This window comes from Prunus dulcis, chromosome 6 (genome assembly GCF_902201215.1).
Source record: "Prunus dulcis chromosome 6, ALMONDv2, whole genome shotgun sequence".
Lineage (NCBI taxonomy): Eukaryota > Viridiplantae > Streptophyta > Magnoliopsida > Rosales > Rosaceae > Prunus > Prunus dulcis.
In genome coordinates this window covers 15,695,174-15,706,662 of record NC_047655.1, presented here as the reverse complement: position 1 = coordinate 15,706,662, position 11,489 = coordinate 15,695,174, and the positions used below count along the sequence as shown (strand labels likewise).

General features: G+C 36.1%; 1 protein-coding gene across 4 annotated transcripts; it reads left to right on the top strand.

Moving 5' to 3' along the window:
- Positions 1-766: 766 nt before the first annotated feature.
- On the top strand, positions 767-11,128 carry LOC117633163 (bifunctional 3-dehydroquinate dehydratase/shikimate dehydrogenase, chloroplastic-like). Of its 4 annotated transcripts, none has more exons than XM_034366860.1 (14): positions 767-873; positions 986-1,089; positions 1,236-1,430; positions 1,804-2,042; positions 2,631-2,736; positions 3,445-3,663; positions 4,413-4,759; positions 4,877-4,940; positions 5,090-5,198; positions 5,295-5,438; positions 6,747-6,895; positions 10,301-10,463; positions 10,579-10,623; positions 10,882-11,128. In XM_034366860.1, exons 3-13 carry the CDS (start codon positions 1,407-1,409, stop codon positions 10,620-10,622), a joined length of 1,608 nt encoding a protein of 535 aa, XP_034222751.1. In that variant the 5' UTR covers positions 767-873; positions 986-1,089; positions 1,236-1,406; the 3' UTR covers position 10,623; positions 10,882-11,128. The 4 variants fall into 4 exon arrangements, with proteins under 4 accessions (XP_034222751.1, XP_034222749.1, XP_034222752.1 ...); XM_034366858.1 differs by having other exon boundaries at positions 10,845-11,128; XM_034366861.1 differs by having other exon boundaries at positions 10,746-11,128.
- The last annotated feature ends 361 nt before the right edge of the window (positions 11,129-11,489 follow it).

The following is an 11,489-nucleotide window of genomic DNA, read 5'->3' as shown; positions in this document are numbered from 1 at the left end:
AACAGATACCAAGTCAAACAATATGAGTAGAATATTTTCATATGTATTTCATTCTTCGAAAGGAGGTATTTATAATACACAGTCATGATCTCTTGGACTACATAGGTCTAAGAGATTTGTGGTCACTCACCGTTGAATGTAAATTCAACGGTTCACTCACTCTTGCACTCCTTTTAAGAAACTTTTTTGAACTATTGGATTAACATCCAACGGTGAGTGACCACAATATCTTGGACTCCTGTGGTTCAAGAGATCGGGACTATTATAATACAATGTTACAAACCCTAGTAGGGTTATACTAAGAAATAAGAAAAGTCACAATCACATAATATCTATACAAAAGAAAATAAATAAAATCCTAATAGAATAAGAAGGAAATATCCTAATAGAACCTCGCCAACAGATATAGGGGCATAAACTTGTAATTTGCACAATTATAATTTGCATAATTATAATTTGCATAAAGGATAAAACATGTCAAGGAAATCCATAGCTACAATACAGTGAAGTGAAAACATTTTGACGATGTTGTATTTGGAAATTATTTTTGTGATTCGAATTTATTTCAAAGATGTTGCTGGGCCAAGTTGTTATCAGAGGTCCCCCCAAAAAAAAAGAAAAACACTCGTGCCCCCTACCCCACTTATAGAAAGAAACACCGGAAATTCCGATTGCGCTGCATGCATATTTTTGTTGTTATTGATTTCTTTTGATATTTATATACATTTAACATTGTAGGTAAGTTAATATAATATTAATTTTTGCAAAAGCGTACAAAATAGAAAGATTGAAATTTGAAACCCTCACTGACCCTTTCTCTGAAACTCCAACTGCAAGGACTGTGAAGCATCATTGGTCTTTCTTCCTTATACTGTAAGATTTTATTTATCTCAATTTTGTAGATTTATTTATATTATGTGAACAGAACATTGAACTTTATGCTGTGAAGAGAACAAGACGATTGATAATTTGGTTTCTCGGGCAGAAGGAAAAGAAAGAAGTAAAAGGAAGAAGTGGAAGAAGAAAGAAGAATCCAACCCAACCTAACCTTCTTCGCGAAGGAACACCTCGCGCAGCACCAACCACCAGGTCTAGCAACTCCAGCTACTCCAGCTTTCTTATTTTTAAAATTTGTTTTGTTTTTTCCCAGTTTTTTCCTTTTTCCTTAATTTTTTTAATTCTTGGATATATTTAACGGATTGTGTCGTATTGTGTCGACCCGCTTTTCTTAATAGGTATAAGAATACGACCTGAAACTGCAAACTAACCCTGTTTGCCAGGTCATCTCAATAGCTTAAAAAAGAAAGGAAATAAACGCCCACCAAACTCCTCCTTGACGCCTGCCAAGACCCTCTCAGACCAAAAGGAGCGTCTCTGCTTGTTTCAGACCCTCAGTCGCAGAAGCAATGGATTCTACTCAAAACATTTTGGTAAGCAACTCTTCTTAACAATTACTAAAAACCTACCTTTTGGAAAATTTGATTGAAACTTTCTGAATCCCAGTATTTTCTCTCAGCACAAAAGGAAGATAGAAAACTTGAAAGAAAGCAGAATAATTGTGATAATCTAGTTTGTGTTACAATTTCTTATGTTAGTCTCTATCTGATTGGCTGCCAAGAAAATTAGTACGAAATGATAAGCTTCTAAATTGTCAGATTGTTACGTATTTTCCTGCATTGTTGTGTTAACCAACCAAATAGATATACTTGAACTTTGTTAGATCAGATTCAGAGCAATTGTACCTGCCCTAGTGTTAATGTTGTCTCATTTCTACTTTTTTTTTTTTTTTGGTGGGAATTTCAGCTTGCTTCTTCTGGTGGCCTTCAAGTGGGAAGTAAAGGAGTGAGGAGGAGTTCAACCCTAATTTGTGCTCCAATAATGGCAGAATCAGTTGATAAGATGTTGATTGATATGGACAAGGCAAAAACCCTTGGTGCTGACCTTTTGGAGATTAGATTGGATCATTTAAAGGCCTTCAATGACAATGTTGATCTCAAGACCCTTATTAAAGAATCCCCTTTGCCCACTCTTTTCACATATAGGTATTTTACCGAAGATTTCTTATATGATCGAGCTTGTTTATGATAGGTGCTTTTCAAATTTGTTGTTGTAGTAGTATTAACAAGTTAGGGATTTGAATTGGTTCTATTGGGTGGATTAAGTAGTGCACCAGAACCAAAGAATTGTTAAAATACAAGAAGTTATAAACTTATTATGATCAAGAAGTGCGAAAGTGAAGCAAAGATAAGTTCGGTTCAAAATTAGTTGGAAAAACTGGTCAGTAATGGGTGTTTCGTGTTTAATTAGTATTCTAATGTAAAAATTTATAGTGACTTCCGGATCAGGAAAGAGTGCGATTGGCCTATGACTGATGAATAAGTCAATAGGCACATGTATTATATGCATATAGATCAATTTGGGGACAATCAGAATTTATCCAAAAGAAATTAAAATAACAAACAATTAAAACTCTGTGTGAAGCTTGATGTGCCCAATACCCGTTTCGCAAAAGTACTTGACATTGCCTTATATCTAGCCATGTGTTTCTTTGCTGATCATTAACAATTGTGTACTGTGATCACCCTAATAATCTGCCAGCGAGGTCATGTATCATATTATGTATTTTGTAGACCAAAATGGGAAGGTGGTCAGTATGATGGTGATGAAAAAGATCGACTTGATGCACTTCGGTTAGCGATGGAGCTTGGAGCTGATTACATTGATGTCGAGCTTCAGGTTCCTCTCTTATAAATGTATAACTATAAAACGTTTCTGTTGTTTGGCATGATGGAATTGTAAGATGTGTAACATGATCTCTTCCGTCCCGTCCTTCATGAATGCTAGATTCCGTGATTATAACGAGAACTTATCGAGGACTTTCTTTTTCCTTTTTGTTTTTAATTTTTTAAGTTTTTTGTTTCGTTGTTTGTTAGGATGATCCAAAAATTCATATGCAGGTGAAAAACATCAATTTTTCCCTATTGAACAAGTACTTGAACAAAAAAAATGATTACATCTCATGGATGAAAAAAATAATACATAAACAAAGGGAAAGCGATAGCATTTTATTCCTCCCAAGTCCAAACTAGTGAAATTTTTTTCAAGAGCTTATTATTGATTGCCGGATGTGTTATTAGAACTCAAAAACTTGTGCATTGCAGTATTGATGAAGAAGCCTGTGAATACATGTATTCTTTTATGCTTAATATTCTTACTATTGCCATCATGACAAAGATATTCAAATATTATTTATCTTTCCTTTTCCATTTTAGATTTGTCACACTGGGATTGTAAAACCTGAATTACCTTTTTGTCTTTTGGTTATACTGGAAGAGATCAAATCCGTGACCTAACCCTTTTTCCCACCCTCCTCCCACACCACTTGGGCTAACCCCAAGGCTTAAACCTGAATTACCTTTTAAAATGTTATCACCTTTCTTGAAGGTTGCTCATGAATTCATCGATTCCATATATGGAAAGAAGCCTGAAAAGTTTAAAGTTATTGTCTCTTCTCACAACTATCAACATACTCCATCTGTTGAGGCTCTTGGAAATCTTGTTGCAAGAATACAAGCCACTGGAGCTGACATAGTGAAGATTGCAACCACTGCCATGGATATCACTGATGTAGCACGCATTTTTCATATAACTGTGCATTCTCAAGTAAGCAGCTTAGGTGGTGTGCTCTTGCATTGTACTTTTAAATCTTTGCCCACAGTTTCTGTCCATGCCAAGCTGAATTTTAATCTGTTTTTGTAGTTACCATTTTATAATGCCAATATTTAGGATATCAAGTTGATGGATTTTGTAATCGACTGTATACATAGAACATACCTATGCACATATGTATGGTTGACTAAGGTGTGCATTTTTTTTAATTTCTGCTAGTAGTTACACTCTTTAAACATGAGTTGTGCCTTGGCACAACATTAAGTTACTCCGTTGCAGTTTGGAGGCTACGGGTTTGAAATGGGGGACAACCTTCCCTCAAGTGGGGATAAGGGTATTTACATTTGACCTTTTCTAGACTCTAGAATAGTGTGAGCCTCGTGTTCTGGGCCACCTTAATTCTATTTGAATATCACTGGATAGCATTTCCATTTGTTTAAATGATTAATATGATAATAAGTAAAGCCTTCTTATCAAATAATTGGGTTCATTCAGGGAATGAATGTTGGCAGATTACACCTCTTGTTTGAGAACTGATCTTCTCATGAATTGATGAAGAGAAAGAGTGACATCTTACTGTCATGCAGGGTAGGAGAACAGGATGCAAAGAGACTTGCATTACTCTGTCTCTCTTCATCTGTGGGCGCACACATGTGTGCCTGCATGAAATGTCTTCTCCTTGAGTCGTTGCATTTTTATTCTTCATATGATAAGAAAAAACTGACTCCTTCATGGAATTTCAGGTCCCAACGATAGGACTTGTAATGGGTGAGAGGGGTTTGATTTCAAGGATACTTTGCGCAAAATTTGGTGGTTATCTTACTTTTGGTACGCTGGACTCGGGAATAGTTTCAGCTCCTGGTCAACCTACTATGAAGGATGTATTACATCTATACAATTTTGCACAGATAGGGCCTGACACAAAAGTGTTTGGCATTATTGGAAAGCCTGTCAGCCACAGCAAATCACCTTTTCTGTACAATGAAGGATTCAAGTCAGTAGGTTTCAATGGAGTTTATGTACATTTGTTGGTAGATGACATTGCAAAGTTTCTCCAGACTTACTCTTCAATGGATTTTGCTGGATTCAGGTTCATTTTTCTATTGCTCATCCTTAGTGTCAAATAGAAATTGCAGTATCTATATACAGTTTTTTCGTGCTCTTTTTACATCATGATCACAGCTTGTAGTCTTCATTTCTAAAACAGCATTACAATTCCCCACAAGGAAGCTGCACTTAAGTGCTGTGATGAAGTTGATCCAGTTGCAAAGGTACTGAAGAAGCCATTCATGTTACGATGCTGATATTCTTCATCTGAGTACTTTGGCTTACCTTTGAGTCATACTAATACATGTCTTCTTCTTTTTTCAGTCATACTTTTTGATAATTTTTTTTTTTTTTTATGGTGATCAATATTCAGTCAATAGGAGCTATTAATTGCATTATAAGGAGACCAACTGATGGGAAGTTATTTGGGTTCAATACGGACTATGTTGGGGCTATTTCTGCTATTGAGGATGGACTGACAGGTTTGATCATGTTGTACTAGCTAAGTTTTTATCTTTCTTTATTCTGGCAAGAATCTTTCTGTAAGGTGTTCTGGGTCCAACTCTTCTTTTCTACAGGTTCACATAAAAGTGGCGGTATAACTGGTTCACCTTTAGCTGGTAGGCTGTTTGTTGTTATTGGTGCTGGAGGTGCTGGCAAGGCGCTTGCTTATGGTGCAAAACAGAAGGGAGCAAGGATTGCAATTGCTAACCGCACTTATGGTTCAGTTCCAGCTTTTCTTTCTTTTTTTTATTAGTTCATAAAATATTTGTTTTCATCTATCCTTTCACACCATTTCATTAACTTTTTTTTTTGGTGGGTGTTCTTTCAAATGGCTGATCAGAATAGTAAAATACCCACTTATGCATCATCTCAGCACTCATTTCTTTATTTTTTTATTAATTAAAAAAAGTAGATTATAAGTAAATATGGTTGAAGGGCAGAATCATTTATTTGGAAAAAGCAATTAAGGATAAATCGAAAGTATGATACAAGGTCAGGGTGGATTTTGGTGAATTACTCTATTGTAGAAGATAGAGATCCTTTCTAATTGAGATTTGCCACCACCATTTCAATTGTCTCATTTTCCTTAATTAGTATTGTTTTATGTGTCTCCAACCCGCATTTGAGTAATCTCTTTGATTAATTTCACTTTGATGATTTTGTTGTTTGAAATATCCTTATTGTTTGTTTTCATAATGTTAAACCCTTAGGCTTTACCACACTATGTAATTGTTCTTTGCCCTTTCCCATTGGCATAATGTCATAGCCTAGTTGGACTTATTACGGGATTTTGGTTGAGTGCATCAATATGTTTTTCCTAGGAGGGTTATTTAGGACAAAACTCAACGCTTGCTTTTGGAATGGTAGTGTTGGTAAGGCCTTTGGAGCTTAGGTGATTGCCCGTGGTGTACATTTCTTTCATATAGGGTGGGAATGCTACAGTGCGTTCCTCTGGGTATAAAGGTGGCTTTTTTGCGAGAATTGAGCTGATGTCAGAGTCAGGTTGGCATTTTATAGGGCTATCTAGAATTGTAAGAAGATTTGATTCATTTGCTGGATGAATGTCCTTATTTATGCAGGTCTCTGGCATCTTATGCACCATTTTGCTTTAGTTTTAGGCATTGATAACTTTTGAGAAGATTGTGTCAGATGTTTGATATGACCAATCTCTTTGAACTAAGTGCACATATTGAAAAAAATTTGATACCTTGGATCCAATTCAACCTGTATCCTTTCCTATGTTCTGAGAAATATATCAACTACTTTTACATCAAAATTATGACATTCAAAGCTTTGTGCAACCTTTGAAGTGTGCTTTATTGTAGTTTGTAGTATGATGTTCTAAAACTGGAGTGCGCTGCACCTCAAATCTTTGCTTGACATTTTGTGCAACCTTTGTATAGCATGTTAGCTACAAACCTTGTTTATTTTTATTTTTTTTCAATATTCTCCACTTCCATTTTCCCATTCAAAAACGAAATCACTGTGATTTTGTGTTCTTATGGTTGATTTTTATTTTGTTCAAGATCGAGCCAGAGAACTTGCAGACACAATTGGAGGAGATGCTTTGTCTCTTGCTGATTTAGATAATTTCCACCCAGAGGAGGGCATGATTCTTGCTAACACAACATCTATTGGAATGCAACCAAAGGTTGATGAGACACCCATTTCTAAGGTTTGGCGCCCTCCCATTCTGTTGAATTATAAATCATCGGCTGGCCTTGTATTAAAATATTTGATCATATTTGAATTTGCATATGATCGTTATGATTGTTATGTTCAGCAAAATGTGGACAGCCATATGAATGCATTAATTCTTTTTAGTTCTACCAACTTAAAAGAAATTTTCTTCAAATGTTTTCTTTTTGTGAAGTTTTTCATTGTAACACACTTGTGTGCAACACCTAGCATTCTAAATTCAACATTCTTTTAACTTGACAAACTTTTAGGTATCTTCGTAAATAACATAGTGAGATTATTGGTGAACTGGCCAATAGAAATAAAAACTCAACACGACTTTGAAAGGATAGAGTTAGCACAATTTGTTAAATAGATGAAAGAAAGTTACTTCAGATGATTTTATCATTTGCAATCAATGCCAGGGTAGAGTGCGGTAGTAAGTGTAGCTAACATGAAGATGCCTAAGAATAACTTGGATTAATGTGATTGAGGATTTCTGACTATGCATGGTTGGTGGTATGCTGGTACCGTAATGTATGGGGATATCTAGTGTATATGGAGAAAAGGGGCTAAAAATGCGTCTCCAAGGAGTTGACATATGAAATAGTAGTGCATTCGGATTTGACACATACATAGCTCAGCTTATCACCATCTAACCTGATGAAAATTTGTGAAAATTTGGTGCATACAACATATCTTTCAAACTGCATAAACCACAATTCAAGATCACATGAACACTAAGGTCTCCTTTGGTAACCATGTAGTTCTCACTTTTTAGCTAAAGATAGAGAACAACATATGGGAGAATTGAGGGAGAAAGGTGGGAGAAAGAAGAGAGGAGGAAGGGAGGATGGAGAAACAAAACTTGAAAAACAAAAAAAACATTTTGAACTTGTTTTTAGTTTTCGTTTTCTGTTGCGTTCCACTAGATTTTCTCCTTCCTCCCTTCTCCTCCCTCTTTTATTCTTTCACCCATATATTTTCCTTCTATTTGTAAGTAAAAAACCAAATACTGAAATGGCTGCCGACCTGCATTAATGCCAGAACTGTTTAGCCAGAATCAAACAACTCCAATAAAAGTTGGGGTTTTTTTGTTTGGGTTGTTTGGGTACCTAAAACCCTGACAATCCTAATGGACAACTTTCAAGATTGGTCCACAGTCAAATTTCTCTAACCTCTAAGCATTATCAATTTAAGGCACGTTATGACTTTGAGATATATAGGTTCCTCCAAAGCAAATTCCAATCTTAAGCTATGTGTGTCAAGCGTAGTGTGTGCTTATAAACAAAGATGCGTAACTCAATACTGTGATTCATTGTCTCTAGTCTTGGTGCTTTGGAGTCTCTGCCCCATTTTCTTTATATCTTTGTTAACGTATTTCACCCTCCATTTGGATTTCATGACCTAGGGAAGTTCACGCCCCTATATCCCAAAAGTACTAGTTACTAATGAGACTCCCTGCAATCGCGTACATAACCCATATCGACCTAGAAAGCGTACACCACCTCAGTGATATACCCTAAAAGGACTAGTTACTAATGAGGCTCCCTGCAATCGTTTATATAGCCCAGATCTACCTAGTACAGAACCGAAATGGGATTTAACACATGCTAGCCCAATCTGGAGTACCCACAGTTTTAGCATTTCAACGATTAATGAAATTTTCCATACCTAAAATCCTAAATTCTACTATCTCCTCCTTTAACAATTTTATGACAAACCTAAGTTAGGAAAACCCACACATTTAATCTCATACAAATAAGTCTTCGTCAACATATTCACTCATACCTAGAAGTGGGTGTTTATTATTTAATAAGGATCAAATGTGTAGTGTGTGAACTATATTGAGCTATGTAAGTCGAGTATCAGTGCCTGCTATCCTTATACACAAAAATGGCAAGTTAATCACGATCCACAATCAATAGAAACAGACAAAGATTAGAGATGTGAAGCTTACCCGTGATCTCTTTCACCAATGAAGAGGTGAGCAGACTCACAAACATCCACTGCACTAATACTGAGAAAAACTCTCTATTGCCACATTGAAAAAGGAGGAGTATCACCCCTTCACCTATCCAGAGCCTTTGTTAAGCTTTGGGTTTCACCCTTCTTTTGTAAGATGCAAGGTGTAATTGAAAAAGCATCAACGGCTTTTTTTCAGTACTTCAAATTTTGAGTTTTGACAGGGGTACGGATAAATCCCTAGGATTGATCGACTGAGGTAAGTTACTGGTCAACCACAATGATTGGTCAGTACATCGAGATTCTTTGTGTCTTTTATTGGAGACCTCTGTTCGACCAGTAGGTTGCCTTAGTTGATGCTGACAACCAGCCAATGGCCCAGTCGACCAAACTACCTTCTGGATGATAAGAATGTCTTTCTAATCAGTTTTCTGTGTTTTGATTTTCCTACTTCTATCTGTCTACTTGAGTTCTAATTTTCCAAGGGTCCTAGACATGTTCTAAAATATTGTGATTATCCCAGACCCTGTAGACCTAACTTACCTCTACTTCTTGGTCAAGAAACTTATCCTAGTTCGGTCTTCTAATCCTAATCTAGACCTTGAAGTACTCTTGCAGCCGCACTCAACTGTCTTAACTCTGTTTCGATTGTGGTAGTTCTCTCTTGATGTCACCTTTAATCTCAATGCTATTTGTTTGTAGGGGCCAGATTTTTACTTTTTTTTTTTTTTTTGTTTTGTTTCAGTTGGTGTGTTTTGTGCATCTTTATGTTAAGTTTGTTATATCTTATGTTGAGTAATGATTGTCTTCTGTGGACCACTGGTCTACTTTGGTTGCGCCTTTCAGTTTGTATTTTTATATATTGATTTTGTTTCCTAACAAAAAAGTTTGTTGGGCTCCCTTTCTTAATATCTTCGTTAACGTACTGGACCCTTATCTGGATATCATCGTTGTTCCACACTAGAAGCTTAAAGGGTGGGTTCTTATTTACCTGATCTCATTAAGCCATTGACCTGGGAAAAAAAAAACAAAACAAAAAAACAATACGGCCCGTTTAGGTTTTGAGTTAAATGATTAAAGGCCACCCAAGAGCAAAACTATATTTGGAAAAAATCATTAATTCCTTTCATATGATGAAATTAAGGAGGCAACCTCGATAGATTAAAACTAAGGAAACTGGTTAGTTAGGTCTTTGGGTTTTTACCAGTTTACCAGATTCAAGTGTTTTTTTTTTTTCTGGACAAAATTACCTGGAAAACCCATGCAGCAATAATAGTCTTTGAAGATCGAACCTCAGACCTCTAGCTATGAAACCAACTTACACCATATTCTATTGTTGTTTCATGTTTCACAAAGTTGATCAAATGCTATTTAGTGATTCATCAACTTGCTGTCACTTTCAAAGGCAATAGATTTCATTGGCTTTCTGTTTTGGCAGCACGCTCTGAGATCTTACTCGTTGGTTTTTGATGCTGTTTACACCCCCAAAATGACCAGACTCTTGAAGGATGCTGAAGCATCAGGGGCCATAGTTGTTAGTGGGTTGGAAATGTTCATTGGACAGGCATATGAACAGTTTGAGAGGTTCACTGGGTTGCCTGGTAAGATTAACCTGTATCACTTGTTAATATAGTTTCAATTTAATACAAAATTTACATTCTATCAACGTGCATCAATTCTTATTGGCTATTTTCTTCTTTGAACTGTAATTTGCAGCCCCAAAGGGACTCTTTCGGAAAGTAATGGACAATAGCTCTTGAGGTTTGTTTGGCTAATTATTATTATTACTTTTATTATTTTCCTTGAGCAAGTTTGTGTGCATCTTTTTTTGACATTTTAGCACCTCTTTTTTATTCAAAATACTGGTTATCGCTTCTTTGTAGTGTTCGTGCCCAGGGATTATAGTTTTATGCAACTCTCCATTGCTTTATGCCTGTCACCGGAGTCTTCTAACTCTTTGTTATACTCTACGCCTCTATCAGGCATAACGCTCTGTCATTTCTTTTCTGGAGCTTTCAGTCTGAAAGAATAAACACTTCGTGCATGCCAAACAGCCAAACACCCTTGCTGCTGGTAATGTCTTGTGTAACAAGCCACAGACGGGCTTGTTTCGTTGTCCTAAAGGAGCCATGCTGCGCTCAGTGAAATAATCTGGACTGGGTTGGGAATATTCTAATGCAATTAGTCAAGCAAACACAAAATATGGAGCATTTTACCTTGAAAAGCTCAGGTTGTAATATAATTATGTGCATGAATTTATGGGAAACACACAAATAATGACAACTACATTAGAACTAAAAGAAAAAAAAAAAGAAACAAAACATTAGATGACGTAGTTTTAATTTAATGCCCTTGTCTGAACAAAAACAAGGACATCCTGATAGGGATGGTACAATAAATACATATATAAATAAAATGAGAGCAATGATTTTTTTTGTTTTGGACGAAAAAATGAGAGCAATGTCGCTCCTAATATCTACATATAAAATTTACACTCAATTTTATTCAACTTTATTTTCATTTGACATGGTTTGTTCAACTTGCAAAGAGAGAACCCGCAAACAGTACGTGCAGTTCAGTTGCAAGGATCGAAATATCACCCACTACATGTTTTGTCATCGCTCTTA

Bases quoted from the DNA above. Each gene is read 5' to 3' on its own strand.
- LOC117633163 (XM_034366860.1), top strand. From the start codon at position 1,407: ATGGATTCTACTCAAAACATTTTG. The intron at 1,431-1,803 runs GTAAGCAACTCT...TGGGAATTTCAG, and splicing joins ATTCTACTCAAAACATTTTG to CTTGCTTCTTCTGGTGGCCT. The intron at 5,439-6,746 runs GTTCAGTTCCAG...ATTTTGTTCAAG, and splicing joins AATTGCTAACCGCACTTATG to ATCGAGCCAGAGAACTTGCA.